This window comes from Ruditapes philippinarum, unplaced genomic scaffold, assembly GCF_026571515.1.
Source record: "Ruditapes philippinarum isolate M1 unplaced genomic scaffold, ASM2657151v2 ctg218_1_1_1_1, whole genome shotgun sequence".
In the NCBI taxonomy this organism is placed as follows: Eukaryota; Metazoa; Mollusca; class Bivalvia; order Venerida; family Veneridae; genus Ruditapes; species Ruditapes philippinarum.
This window is the reverse complement of record NW_026863176.1, coordinates 256,832-273,339: the sequence shown is the minus strand read 5'-3', so window position 1 is coordinate 273,339 and position 16,508 is coordinate 256,832. Positions and strand designations below refer to the sequence as shown.

The window sequence follows — 16,508 nt, the reverse complement described above, 5'->3', positions numbered from 1 at the left end:
AAAATTGCATCACTAATAATCGTAATATCAAGCGAAATATATCAACAGCTTTACCAGATTGGGAAGAAACCTTGATTCTACATACGGAATAGATTGCACCTAAAAATCAACATAATAAAATATAAACAAACATCTTGACCTGCTGTAAACACTTAACAGCCAAATATAGGTCGTTGTCCTGACGATTTTGCTAGATCTATTGATAAATGCAAGAAAAATCAACGAAGTTACTAAACATTTATGTATACAGGAGATTAAGTGTTCGTATATTAATAAAACTTACAACTCTATTAAACATCTAGGACTTCCTAATCGATAGCAAATCTTCTCACACTTTCTCGGAATAACTGGCCAAGATGGCGATTGCGGTGGAAATGACGTCATAAAGAAAATAGTCCCTATTCATACGCATACATTTATTTCGCTGACATTCACACTTTTTAAGCATTTTAAGCTTAAAGTTATCTAATTTGAAAATCGTATTAAATTTTATCCTGAATTATTGTGCTCTCTGGTAGTTTAACTTATGATTTGAAAAAAAATGGCACTGAATTTATGTACGTATTCTTGCTTTCATGTATCAGGAACCAGAAGGTAGAAAAAATAAACTGGTTCTCTTTAAATTTTTATCGGCTGCTGGCGTAGTAATATTCAAATCGCGTAAAGCAATGATATATGTAATTTTGTGATAAAAGGAATAAAAATTTAGTAATAAAATGACCAGTCAATTTTGGAATAGATAAGGTTTTATGATTATATGAATATTAAAGCAAAATATTGGAACTATTCTTGCTCCACGCAGATAGCCTAAATGCGTTCAAACCATAGTAAGCTGAATTTATCGTCATTACACTGGGGGCTTGCGCCCCCAAAACTGTGTTCCGTTCTTGTGAAAGAAAAATTCTCACAACAATACAACATATATTGAATTTCTTCGAAGATTCAACACACAACGGACAAAAAGCGCACTTTATTTGTAAACGACATGAAAAGTTGACATATTTAAATGTTTTACTTAAAATAAAAAAAAATCCGAGTCTGAAAATCTTTTACAAAAACAACTCCTGAACAGGTTGACAAAATGGGAGTAGAAGGAAGTTATAAAACACTGACCAATTTCTCAATGTAAGCAATAAAATTAAGACGGGATAGTATGTGACTATACAAAAGAAGTTATGTATATCATGATCAGTAAAATTATACTTGATGAACTATCTCCCTTACGGAGCTTAGAAGCAACCACTAGACCTTCACAATCTCGTTTAACTTAATTTCAAAAAAATATAAACATCACATGAGTTGTACATTATACCACTTCTTTAAAAAAAGATAAATACAATAAGAGTACACGAGCTGAATAAAAATTGCAAAAAGTATGTTCAGGTTATTTATAAATATAGCTTATTGCAAAACAAAATATTCCTACCGTTGCTCCAAGTTCCTGAAGGATACTGACGGGAACAATTTTTATAACCGACGATTTATACGGAGTGTCCGAACTTATCTGAAAGTTTTTGTATGAAATAAACATATATTATTAGCTACTTTCCAACACTCTGCACTTGTATTTTTTGTTTGTTTGTTTGTTTCATTTCTACCCCTTTTCCCAACAGTATTTCAGTCATATAGGCGGGTTGTTTCCTAACCATCGTTCCTAGAGAGTTACACCAGTACTAGACTACCTTCCTCCTTGCTAAACTACCAAATCATCTCCCGGGGATTAACCCACGCCAGAGAGGTAACTGGATTAGAAGTCAACGACTCTAATCCCTCGACCATGGAGGCTTTACCTGCACTTGTAAACCGTCTGGTAAGCTCAATAGGTAAAGCGTTGTACTGTGAATTGGGCGACTCGGGTTCGTTTCCCATATGGTGCATGTCACTTTCATTGATGAGTGATCATCCTTGTTATGGTCATTCGCACTCTACCTCTGCTCTGGTTTGTACGGAAGTTTCATGCAAAGCTAATTCTCAATACAAGGTTTTTCTTGAGGTCAAAATGCTTACAGAAAGGTGGTTGCAATTTTGTCTAATAGGGACTCTCTCAGTTTGACATTTTTATCTCGTATTTGTTTTTTATAAGTACAATTAAAGCCCTAAAATGTAACATTAGTTATTGTCTCCACCTAGAATTTTCATCTTTGAAATTGTGTTTCAGAATAGTAAGTTCCAGAATAAACGAAACATGTGCAATTAGTCATAGCTGCATACATATGATTTTTTGTTATAAGTAGAAAATATATTTGATCGTTAAAACCTCATTGACATCAGGGATGATAAAATGTCGCCAAATTCATACAAATGAATAGTAATTAATTTAAAACAATTAGAAGCGAAACAGAAATTACATAACTGAAACAATGCATGCTTAAAATTACAGCATATGTATTATTAGAAGCAAAATTAAGCCGACAGACTCTCAAATATAATTCTGTTTTTTGTAAATTTTTATTTTTAATTCAAATCTTTTTTCAACAGCATTTTAAAAAGAAACATACCTTACCAATGTTTTAGAGTTAACCTACTTAAGGAAGACTCCAAAAAAGAAAGAAAGTAAACATGTGTGTAATTTGATTAATTAACCAGAAATTATGGCGGATTATACGCTCTTGCTTTATTTTTCAACCAACTTTTAATGTAAAATTGAAACATTCGTCACAGAAACATACGTTACCAAGTAATTTTATCAAAAGGAAAATTCAAGTCAGAAAGGAAGAGCAAAATCAACTTTAATTTTACATATGTAAGTAAATTTTGTTAACTTTTATCGAGTTTTAACTTGTTTTAGTAACCAAAGTGAAACAGACGTAACTTTTATCAAACACACTTGATATTGTTTACACAATCATGCAAATACAAAAACATTAAATCGCCTTTTTTGACAATAGAATGATGGACATTTGATTCCTAAATAAAAGAGTTGATTTTACAAGTAAATTTTAATCATGTATTATATTTCATAAATAAGCCAGTGTGAAACATATGTTACCCCAATTTACAATTCATTTTTTTTTTTTTTTTTTTTGAAAATTAAAGATAAAGTTGGGATTAGCATGCATATTAGTAACGGTTACCTTGTATTAGATGTAAGACGATACAAAAGTGGTTTGCAAAGGAAAGATATTTTCATAATATGTTGATGTACTAGCAGAAATGTTAAAAAGTTATAACAAGCTGTTGAAGTTTTCAACAACAACTAATTCGTTTCTGCAAAGAGCTTACTTGCCGTATTATTTCTATTTATAATTATATTAATTTAAAAATAATATCCAAAAATATAAATTATTTTACAAAAGAAATTTTTTTTTTATCTTTTTAACCTTTACTTGTTTTTGAATAAAATGAAACATACGTGTCATGTTATATGAGGATAAATATAGAACTGTTTTGCAAAAGAAATATGAAGAAAGTGGATAGCTAAATATTTTGAAAAAGGTTACTAAATATAACATTTGCGTATGCATTGGACCTCTTACATAAAATATATGATACATATCCTTTGAATGAAGACATATTATTAAAATAATCATTACAAAAATTTTTGCTTTCGTAGTAAAAAGGTTTACGTCGAGTTCACCCAAGGTAATGTTCCAATTTATTACTCCATCATAAACCCATCGATTTTTTCCAAACTAAACAATTTTGTGGAGCTAGATATGTCAGGGTTTAGGGAAGTATTTGCTTTTTTCTGCAAATTGAATACTTCTTGTTAAATCGGCGATAAATTGTGCCGTTTTTGTTGACATTTGAGAGAGATTTTGATATTGACCTGAAAATCAGGTCCAAAAGGCATTTGTTGTATCAAAGTATATATCTAATATAAAATTTAGACTTCCTTCTACTTCTGTTTGAGTGGTCATCCATCGAATCGAGCTGCTTTTAACAAACTTTTCGAAAAAAGACATTGCCTAGTGTACAGAGTCTAGCACGTTTTTGTACGGGATGTAGATGGAAAACTGTAAGCAAGTGTACGGGATGTAGTAGGTATACGACTGCTTTATTTTTTAGAAAAAAAAATAAACTAAATAAAGTACCAGAGCACACACGTACGCTGATGAAGAAATGACGATCGATTCCGGGGGTAAGGATCGGAAAGTGAAACCTTTTATCATTTTAAAAAGAATGAAAAAAATAAATTAGATAAGAAACATTATACGTAGCATGAATATCAATGGTAGTAACCAGTTTCTATCATAAGCTAGACAACTTTTTATGCGTGATTTTGAGGAAAAATAAGTCAGTTAACTAAATCATTATAGATTGGTAGAACTTTACAGTGGAATTCTAATAATTTTCTTAAACAATATCAAATCATGTTCAAGTTATGCAGTGTGAACAGTAAGTTTGATAATATTTTATTGCATATATAATACCATTCATCAATTCTTTTACTGTAACATCAACATAATTACACAATATACAAAAGGGTTGGGCCAATTGTTTTTGCAAAATTATCATGGGCCTTTACCTGTAAGATAATAGTTGACCTAGTGTAACTATGTAGTTAGGTCACGCAACATCGTGGAAGTATACAAATGTTTTATCGTAAACATTGAATAAAATTGTTTCATGGAAGGGATGTAGTCAGCTTTTTTTCAACTTGTAGGCCCATAAAAAGGGTCTGGGCCAAAAACATGTTCAGATTAAAAAGAGCAAATGCGCGTTCAAAAGTATTTTCAAGGAATATAAACAAAACAATGATTTCAAACTATGAATTTGATTAGATGGAAACTGAGGGCGGTAAATCATGCACTTGATCCGACCAAACGGCATGAACACAATACCAATCCTACCTACGCCTGTTTTATTGGTTATTGGGGACTTTACAATTTCTTGACCAACTTGGCCCGGGCCTACACGGCCTAATAGTAGTTACGCCACTGAATAGTCTGTCAAATAAAAATCGTTTAACGCAACTTTTTTCAAGTGTTTCAATTCAAAGTCGACCGGTGAACTCGACGTAAACTTTCGTTTTCGGAGTTTTGAGGGGCTATATCCGATGGACGTTGTACAACAGTGGTACTGACACCACTTCTCTGAATTTTTCAGTTACATGTCATTGATGCGAATATGAAGTACACTTTTGAAATAATTCAGTTCAATTAAAACAAGTGCATGTAAAATTATTCCGCTTAAAATAAATTTTAATTGGCGTCTAATACACACGTTCTGGCATTATAAAATTAGAAAAACTTAAATTTTCATATCATTTACAATGTATTGATTCTTGCGCTGTTGACGATTAATTAACAGACAAACTCAATCATGTTGAAATGCAATGCAATGATAAACAATTGATAACAATAAGTTACTGACCTCAGTATAGATGTTTATTATTAAATACGTTACTGTTATATAAATTCGTCTTTTCATTTATAATGTTAACTTACGTTTGCAAGGTCAATTTCAAGATCTAAGGTCTTTTCAGCGAATTCCTCGGCTGCGGATGCATTTGCCCCAAACGCTTGAAATAGCTCTTGGTAATACGTTTTGAGCGCAATTAAAGCCGGCTGTTCCTTTCCTTGAAGATATAGTTGTCGTGGTAGATTAAGAGTCGGTTGATCAAACTAGTCAGTACATGAGAACAAAATAATAATTAATGTACATTTGTGATAAACAATACTTCAAATGAAAAAAAAAAAAACGGACAATAAAGAAAATGTAGTGTTTGATTGTTTTCCGTACAAATACGGTACGGGACTGACGGCACTTTTCCAACGGTTCAAATTGCATCCTGGTTGTAGTTGGTTTATGCTAATGACGTCGGTTCTTCGCGGGCTTTTTAGCAAGATTTAATGTCATTCATAACCGACGTTATTCGTAGTGTTATTGTTGAATTGTTAAGCCTAAACATGCGGACACTTTAAAACCAGTAATAACAACGATAACGACGAATACCTATTTGAGAAATTATAATTTTGAAAAATCTAGTCTAACTCTCCTCGTGATTTTGTCAATACATGTTTTACGGCCAACGGTATTCGTGGTCAATTTTTACGCATCAAAACTCAAAACCGGTGTTATCAATACCGCCAAGACTGATACAGTTTCTTAATACTCTCTCACACAAAATGGGTCTAAAACAGAACATATTTCTTTAAAAAAATTAAATATGCATAGAGGTTAAAATTGCAGTTTTCACAAGATATATGTGACCTAACGGTTATTATGTTCCACTTGGCACAGATATAGACAACCCGATTATCACACCCCTGAACATGTAGCGTGTTGGACAGCCTGGTGCAATTAGAACGTCTATATCAATGCCAGTTTTAAACCGGATTACCTATATATGTTCTGTTTTAGCCTCTTTTTATAGACATAATTTTCTAAGATATGTTATGCAACTTTTACCAATCGGCCATGGACAACCCCTTTATTGTTTCAATCAATGGAACCCCCATTTATTCAATAGAGTACCTAAGTCTGTAGGCTTTATTGCAATGTTATAAAATGAGTTCTTTTTTAAATACTGCAAAAGTTATAAAAACATATATAATGTTGCGTGTGTTAATCGTTTGTTTGGATAACTTTTGCATTATCTAATGAAATAACGGAAATGATCAGAGTTAAAGTTTTTAATGATTGATTGCCAACGCATAAATAATGACTAGCCGTTAACAAGTAAACACTACAGTAAAAGTCTTACGTTTAGCCGGTATTTTTCTTGGCCGACCAAATTAACATCATCTAAATGAATATAAAATATCGGTACGGAATCTGTCACTTGAAAAGACTTGACGATGAGATCTTCAAAAGAGTAAGCATTTTGATTCCATTTTCCACCTGATGCCGATCCCAACACTGGAAGTCCTCCTAAGTCTTCCATTAGTTTATGCAAGGGAACATTTCCCTCTCTTTCAATTGCCTCTGAAAATTATACATAAAATGTTCCGGTTATCTGTTTGCACAAGGTTCAGGAAAGTATGAAGAAATTAAAAACAACAAACAAATACACACATACACAAAAGAACAAACATAAAAAAAGAAAGACAAAAACAACATTGTCATAGACGAAGAAGTATTGAACACGATCATCTAATTATGATGAAGATAAGTGTTAATAAAAAAATTCAGTAGCTTGACTTTTGAACGTAAATCATTTGAATATAAATTACTTGGCCTTATATTGAAACAATAAAGAGGAAAGGTTCTGGGTTATTTCAAATATGACTATAAGTTGCGTATTGGTAAGAAATAAGTTAAATACGCTTTTCCTATGATGTTAGATCACACATTATATATTTATTTTATATATGAGAAATGCGTCGTCACGCCACGGATTTCCTAGTATGGAGCCAAAATTTCAAAAGATATAACAATATTTAGTCCAAATTTGTCCGCACACACTTTTTATTTCATTCTGTGACTAAATATGAACTTGACCAGTGTGTTTCTTTGACGTTCCCACATATCAAATTTGAGTGAAATCTGTATAACTGTTAGGGAGATAATTAATGCAAACTCAAAAATGTCTTTCTTTCTAAAAGAAATGGGGTATTTCTGTCAAAAATCATCGAATCATGACAAAATTAGAAATTTGAACCGCGCATTTATTTGACGTATCCATATGTATAATTTAAGTTAAATGTGTACTACCGTTGGAGTGATCATGAACGGAAACTGAAAATTCTATATGTCCAAGCCATTTTAAGTTGGTTTTGAACAAAATTAAAAACTATTGGAAATTCGATTGAAATAGTTTAAAACAACTTATTGAGCTTAAATATGCAATTTCCACAATTACAATTTCATTAAAGTTACTTCTTCTATTTAACACATACCTGAGTTCATGCAGGCTTCGTAAAATCCCTTCGCTTTGGTTACAGCTTCAATTTCACTTGGTTTATTCGGCTCTTCTAATTCATCTTCAATGTAACATTCAAATTTTCTGAATAAATGGTTTGACATGACTATGCAAATAAGTAAATTTTATGTAAATTTATCAATAATTTGATAACAAGACGACCTGTTACAACAGTCATTCCATCGAAAATGTTCATAACGGGGTTACAATCCTAAATTTTGCATTGCATGAAACAGTTTTACATGTACCTACAAGCATATCATATCTTTAACAACTTAATGAATATATCATTTTCTTATATCACAGATAATATGTGTTCTGCATCGACGAAATTTCAGATACTTAACCCAGATGTTTGGGAAACGTTAACTGAAAAATAGGAAAAAAATCAATAAGTTTAAGTTCTATAATTATATAAAAATTTTATCACAAGTCTAAGTTAAGCAACTATAATAACACCACGATCGTTCTCAACTCTGTTTACCAGAATAAATACCTTGATCTTGTTATTGAAATTATTCTTGAAAACGAATATTATTTTACAAACAGTAAAATACTGTTTTGTTTCCATTAAATGTATATATTGTCTTGATAAACTTTCTCATTGTTACATTATCAAAATTATTGAAAGTGTCGACAGAGGGAACAATCTTTAAACAAGAGGGCCATGAGTGCCCTAGATCGCTTACTTGACTTATCAAACTCATCCAAACAATTACCTAGACAAACATTCTGACCAAGTCTCATAACAGGTGAGTCAAAAATGTGACCACTACAGTGTTAACAAGGATTATCCATATTTGAGCAGTGTGACCTAGTTTTTTACCCAGGTGACACATATTCAAACTTGACCTTGAAATCATCAAAACAAACTTTCAGACCAATTTCCAGGATACTTGGATCAAAACAGTAGCAACTAGAGTGTTAACAAGATTTTTCTATTTTTAGCTCCGGTGACCTAGTTTAACATCCGATTTCGAACTCATCCAAGCAATTACCTATACAAGCATCCTGACCAAGTTTGATGATAATTGAGTCAAAATTGTGACCACTAGAGTGTTAACAAGGTTTTTTCTATTTTTTAGCTCCTGTGACCTAGTTTTTCATCCGAGATGACCCATGTTCGAACTCATCCGATATATTAACTAGACAAGCATCTTGATCAAGTTTGATGATGATTGATGCAAAAATGTGACCGCTAGAGTGATAACAAGGTTTTTCTATTTATTGCTGCGGTGACCTACTTTTTCATCCGAGATGACCCATGTTCAAACTCATCCGAGCTATCACCTAGACAAACATCTTGACAAAGTTTGATGATGACTGATGCAAAAATGTGACCGCTAGAGTGTTAACAAGGTTTTTCTGTTTTTAGCTCCGGTGACCTACTTTTTCATCCGATATAACCCATGTTCGAACTCATTCGAGCTAGCACCTAGACAAGCATCTTGACCAAGTTTGATGATGATTCATGCAAAAATGTGACCGCTAGAGTGTTTACAAGGTTTTTCTATTTTTAACTCCTGTGACCTAGTTTTTCATCAGAGATAACCCATGTTCAAACTTATCCAAGCAATTGACTAGACAAGCATTCTGAACAAGTTTGATAATGATTGGTTCAAAAATGTGACCACTAGGGTGTTCACAAGGTTTTTCTATTTATAGCTCCTTAGACCTACTTTTTCATCCGAGATGACCCATGTTCAAACTCATCCGAGCTATCACCTAGACAAACATTCTGACCAAGTTTGATGATGACTTGGTCAAAAATGTGACCTCTAGAGTGTTCACAAGGTTTTTCTATTTTTAGCTCTTTTGACCTAGTTTTTCATCCGAGATGAGCCATGTTCGAACTCATCCGAGCTTTCAACTAGATAAGCATCCTGACTAAGTTTGATGCTGTTTGAGGCAAAAATGCGACCGCTAGAGTGTTCACAAGCAATTGTGGACGTACGACGGACGACGTACATTCACCGATCCTAAAAGCTCACCATGAGCAAGCTCAGGTGAGCTTAAAACGAATCAGTTGATTATTTTTTTTAATTTAAGCTGATGATGTAAAGTTAAAAAATACTGTGTAAGTTTATTAGTATTTTCATAAAATAAACATTTAATATAAACCAATCGCGTGAACATGTTGATTTGCTTGGTATAACAGAAAAACTCGTCGACTGAAACTACAAATGCTAGTACGTTTTGTAGATAAATGCATGTAATAATGATCAAAGACAACGCTATGTAATTGATACTTGCATTTTATAATCATTCGTATATCTTCTTGTATATCAGCTGAAGGTGTGTGCAACTGTTGGTGAACTGGAATTGGGGTCATTGTGATATATTTGCCACAGGCAAACTTATAGAAATTATCGCACGGATCAATATCTGTATCTATTGATTTCATTAGCTGTGCAGCTGTTAATAAAAAGAATACTACCAGTATTTTACAAAAGGATCAATTCAAGAATCAAATAAATGAAAGGTTCTGTAACTGTTTTGCAAAAATCCTAAATTGTATAACGTTGGTATCAGGCAAATATAAAGAAATGCTTCACAGAAGCCCATGTGCTTCAAAATGGCAACGATAATTAAACACTAGTATATATTTAAATGATTTTCATATATTTTGTGTAATTAATTGATCATTAGATCGGCTGCATTACTGATATCAAGTTTTATATAATTAAATTTTATACCAAAACTGAGGTGATATTCAGAAATAATCTGATAAAGTCTGATAAAACTGTATGAAGCAAAGAAATAGCAAATACCTGCAAGCACACAATCCTGATTTACACATGTCTCCTCTGCACACCAGTATGAAATATAATTTGTTTATTTTTATAGATTAAATAGATGTTTTGAGCAATGAACAAAATAAATTATTATTGTATCAATATAAAACATTGTGGCTTGATATATCTCTTAAAATTACTTGGCTTGCATTGTAAATAATCATTGTCTTAAGGTTATAATCTAGGCGGTCCATATCATATATAAACATGTTAAAAGTGGGACCAAAATGTAATACACCTGTCCTTTAATCCACGATGAAAGACTTTATTGTAAGTAAACAAATTGACAGTCATTCAATTAGACTAGTATGAAATGTTTGTTTAGTAAGGCCAATATGCTGATAAATACTGCAAAATCAGTCATTACTTGCACCAAAAAATGTAAATTATTACTTCACTGGTTTGTTGTGGGGGACTGTTACACGAAGGATGGGTTTCTTGTGATAACTTCTTGTGATAACTGTCACGGGATTCGTCGGAAAACTTTTGTAAACACTCGTCAAAACTAGTAATTTCCATCTTTAACAAGTAAGATTCAGGTACTTAATTAAACTTTAATGATTCAATTTGCCTTTTATTTTGTATTTTATATTGAAAATCTTTAAGGAGCCTTTGCTTGCGATAAAAAACAACTTATTATTCGTACCATTAATACAGAACATTGAGTACGTATCCAATCTTTCTGCAGAAGCCAATAATTTGCAGCAAAAATGAAAATGCATGCACATAATGACACGCAGGACATTACTTTCACACTAACATGACACACAGGATATTACTTTCACACTGACATGACACAACAGGTACTACTTAAACACTAGTCTATGCACTACTTATATCTAAATTTAATGAGATGGGTTTATCTTCAGGAATTCAAGCTAGTTTCAAATTAGTTTTTGAAACAAAGTACAAGATGTAAGGCAAGCTTTATTGAGAACCTAGAACTTACTTTCTGAAAATAAAATTACCTTTTTTGACTAGTGTTTTTGTAGTATTTACAAAAGTTTTCTGGCGATACCGTAACAGTTATCACACGAATTCTTGCAAGTTATTATAAGAACTTCATCCGTGTAACAGTTCCTTTACCGTTTACTTGAATCTCGATTCGTATAACCCTTAAAATCAGTTTTCTTACTATTTCTCCTTTATTTTTCATCATTTATATATATATATTTTTTTTTTTTTTGGGGGGGGGGGGATATTTTTTAACTCTTCAGGAGACATGCAGGTTTAATACTACAAGGTCACTTCTAGTGTAGTATCAGATAATAGCAGTACTTATAATAAATTTATTTTATATAAGGTCCGATATACGTTCGTGTAATTTGGGGTATTATACACTTATTCACAAGTGAGCCATATGATAAAATGTGATATTCACCGGCAGATGACATAATGACCGAGGCGATAGCTGATGTCAATATGTTTTTCTGCAGGTGAATAGCACTTCATATTCAATGACTCACTAGTCTATAATTGTTGTATTATATGAAAAGGCTAAAAAATAAAAAGAAGTACAACTTTTTATACATGTACAACTTTTGCCTTGTTGAAGAGCGGGAAAAAAAGACGCATGTGTTAGGCGTGCAGCAACGGCTATGCAAACGCTACGCATACAAAAGTAAGTTTATACTCATCATTGTGGTGTAGCCTTTAAGTTTTATAGTACAGTAATAATATTTAATTTATATCGAGAAATATGCCATCAAGAACAGAACGCAACTTAAGCACGCGTTATTATAGTCTACGGGGTATGGTCATTGAATACGAGTCTCAATCTATTTTTAGACTGAGAATATCCAATTCAGCCAGTGGATATGATAATACACCCAGTGAATATGATTTTATAAAAAAAAAATTATGTTGACTATATTTTGGACCAATGAGATTGCAGCTATATTTAGATCACATAATAACAAATAATAATACGAAGATTAAACTTACGTTCTTCTTTGAGAGCCTGCAATATTTAAATAATATTTTTTAAAATGGCAATAATATGTTAGAAATTGATTTACATTTAACACATGTTTATATTGAGTATTTGAAAACTTAAACAAATAATAAGGAATTCTTAAAAATGCATACAGTAAGGAGTTAAAATAAAGTCTGTTATTTAAATTGAAATATATTATACGAGTACATCACGAAAATTTTACCTTTGATATTGACCGACTAACGTGTGATAGTGTAAGAATCAAAATATCCTTCTTTTGACACCCTTTCCTCACAACGGACACCCCTGTAAAAAGCCATTTGCTTTCAATTTTGCAAAAGACTGGCGCTCCGTTATCACTCTGAAATACCAATCAGTCAATTTTCAAGAAGTTGTAAAATTCACAATGTAACTGATGCTCCGATAAACAATTTAAATTATACATAATCTTTATATGGAATGAAGAACTAGAAGCTGACATGACTGTGCTGCTTTGATGAAATATTTGTAACTTTTTGTCAGAAAATGTATAAATTACATCAGTACCTTTAAACAGTTTTATCATTTCATTATATAAATATAAACAATTAAAAAACAACAACAACAAAAACAAATAACAACAAATAAACAACAAATTTCAACGTCAGCATACACACCTGACATACATCTGCGCCATTTACAGTATGAAAGCGTAAATTCTTCTTGCATGCTTGACCAGAACATTGCTTTGGTGATTTTAGGTTGACATTTACTTTATTCAGGGAATTTCCGTTGCCTTTTTAATGATATCAAGATGCACGCATTGTCAAATAAATAGATTTATGAATCTTTCAAACTTATATAAATTATTATTAAGAACTTGCTAAATAATTATTTAAATACAAAATGACACATTAACATCAAGTGCCACTTTCCATTTTGAATAAGCTCTCTTTATTAATGTTTGGTATGTACTTAATATTGCATGGGAAGAAAAATAGTAAGACTTTTTGTCAAAATTGTCCTCTTATAGATGAAGGGATGAATTTATCTATTAATTTTATTTAATTAAGGATATGACACTAGCCTGTAAAAATACTTTAATTGCAAAATTGCTCTATTATTTATTTACATAATTGTATTTAAGAACAAGAGATGAATACTGTTAAACATGAAAACGATAAAAATTACGAAATATACGAAAAATACTTGCTTGTTAATCCAACTACTATGCACTTGGTTTCCTTTTTATTATCAATGCTTCCACCATTCAAGTCATTGGTTGACAAAACTTCTGTCTGAATAATTATGTCAAGTTCTAATAAAATGACTTTTACGTTCTTTTTCTCCAACTCCTGTAATGCAAAGTATGATAATGTATTTTACTAACAGTTAAGCACATTATATGAACATAATCTGCTGCATCTTTTTCTTAGTAATGCATATAATGATACAAAACCATTATCTAAATGGTAAGTGTTAATTGATCTAATAAAAGATATACTATGTTCATCTTTGGGTAAAATACTTTTATCTAAGAAATGTATTGAACTCCATGAAATTCTTAATAAATACGTTAATTTGAATTGAAAGAGTGAATAAACTATGTATAGGAAGCTGCATTGCCTATTACGAGCCAAGTAAAGATGTCTTTTCTTAAAAAAGTGCCAGTTTTATTTTGTATTTTATATTGTGACCTCCTATAGTCGTGTCGTGTTTAACCCTTTACACTGCCATAGGAACGGCTTATGCCGTCCCTGTTATTTTCGGCGTATTTGCCATATAGACGGCTTTAGCCGTTTCTAATAATAATAATAATAATAATAATAAATTAATAATAATAATAAAAATAATAATAAATATAAAAGAAAATTATACCATCGACAATAATTAGTATTATACTAGCATATTTGGAAACATATATAATTATTATAATACTAATAACAAATAATAATAATAATTATTATATTAATTAATAATATAGTATTTTCTTAGAAAACCTTCTGGCAAAAAGGTGATCAATAAAACAATAACCCTCTGGCAGCGAAAGGGTTAAAAAATGTTAATTTCATACAAACAAGACTGTACAGCAATTATCTTTTCTTTTAAAAATAGAATTTGAGCATAGTATATCTTTAAAAAACAAAACAAACTTTTGATAACCGCTTAATACGAAGGACAATAACATCGATCGCTAAGAACATGTCTCATCTAGTAACTGAACAATATGTTAAAGTCCATCCGAGGGAAAAAACAAGATAAGTTCAGGTATTCTACAAGCAGACCACTTTTAATGTTTTTATTTTGTTTCTGTTTTTTTTTGGGGGGGGGGGGGGTGGAAGTTAAGCAAGTTTGTTTCTTGTCGTTCACAATATACCTATCTTATAAAAATATATTTAGTAAATCAAATATCAAAGATATGTTGTCTTATTTACATGAAACCTAACTTCTTAGTAGGAAGAAAAATAGCCCGATATGTACGTGCTAAATTGTTAGCACTATGCTTCCATTAGAGATAAAATAAATGTAAAAAAAAAATATATAATATATTAATCAATAAAAGCATAGTATTTGAATTTTCCTTTTATTTGATTGACTAACTAATAAGGTACGATTGTAACTTTTGATTTTCATATAAAATCATGAATCTATATATTACCTTTGATCTTTTAAATTTACGACTTAGGAACTTTCCAGTATTTGCGTCCTTCAGAAGTACTTTGTATTTTGCAAGGGAACTGTGAATGGAAAAGAAAGTACAAGAATAAGAGTCACTTTACATTAGAATATAATAAGATAAGCCTTTACATTTTGAACACACGGCATTAATGTGCAATACGTAGGTAAAAACAAAGATGTAGGTGCATATAAGTTTTATAAGTCTGTATTCAATGTGTCTTTTGGTGTAGTTGGACTCATTTGTTCCTTAAAACGTCTTTAAATTAACATTAAAATTTTAGAGTAACATCTTGGAAAACAGAATAATATGTATTGTGTACTTGAAACTTAGATTTTAACATAATTATACGTAAATTTATATTTGCGACTGCAAATTAGACATTTCCGCAGCATTGTATATGGATGATACAAGCTAAAAGTGCAATTTCTACAACTCTATAGTATTTTTTACTCAAGTTAGGTGGCTGTCATACTACATTATCATGTTCATAAATGTTCTGAAATTGATATATTTAGCAAAATGTATCAGAAACCGGAACAGAAAATGACTGTTAATTTGATAAACACATACAGGGTTAAACATAATCGTATCAAACCTTTGTTTTGATATAGTTATGCCTATTTTTAAACTTAGTCTAACATTATTATCCTTTGATTAAATTTAAATAATCAATTTTGTGTATAGACTCAATCAAACTGAGACTGCAAAATTCATGTAATTTTGTTGTGATTAATGCTTCCGAGCGATGGCTATGTTTCCAAATTATTTTTCAAGCAAGCGCAGCAGGTTAAAAGTTTCTCAACTTGACACAATTGTGGCTCTGTTAACCCATTTGCCTTTATTTTGTTGTTATCAATATGCATAAAGTTAAATGCGACCTTTCAAATGCTTAATACAGAAACCATTTGATACTTAAGTTGTTGCTTTGGCAAAGTTCCAATTTTGGATACTACTGTGTCCAATAAGGAAATGTGGTGGACGGTCGTGTGATATAATTAAAACGCAGCAGGTTTCTATAAATATTTTTACACAAACATAAACTATATAGTCTTAGATATTGGCATAGTTAACATCACTAACTAGAACTTTCACTAAGTGAGATTCATACATCCACAAGACTGCTTCGGAAATGAGGATTTTACAAGTAACAAGATACCTTGTAAAATAATTGAAATAGAGTTATGGTTGTGGGCAATTAAAAATAGTTATGGTTCGTGTATGTTGTTTTTTCTTTCAATGTGGTTGACAATTTATGAAGTTTTATTAAAATACTCTGTAATAAAAACCAGAAAGAGTTAAGCTTGTAGAGCA

At 31.3% G+C, this 16,508-nt stretch overlaps 1 protein-coding gene across 1 annotated transcript; it reads right to left on the bottom strand.

The window, feature by feature from the left end:
• Positions 1 to 1,324: 1,324 nt before the first annotated feature.
• Positions 1,325 to 13,103, bottom strand: LOC132721342 (endothelin-converting enzyme 2-like). Its single transcript, XM_060705633.1, has 9 exons — positions 13,077 to 13,103; positions 12,762 to 12,899; positions 12,547 to 12,562; positions 10,579 to 10,614; positions 10,061 to 10,222; positions 7,785 to 7,868; positions 6,650 to 6,870; positions 5,391 to 5,567; positions 1,325 to 1,504 (listed from the first exon to the last, which is right to left on the bottom strand). Exons 1-9 carry the CDS (start codon positions 13,101 to 13,103, stop codon positions 1,385 to 1,387), a joined length of 981 nt encoding a protein of 326 aa, XP_060561616.1. The 3' UTR covers positions 1,325 to 1,384.
• Positions 13,104 to 16,508: the final 3,405 nt, after the last annotated feature.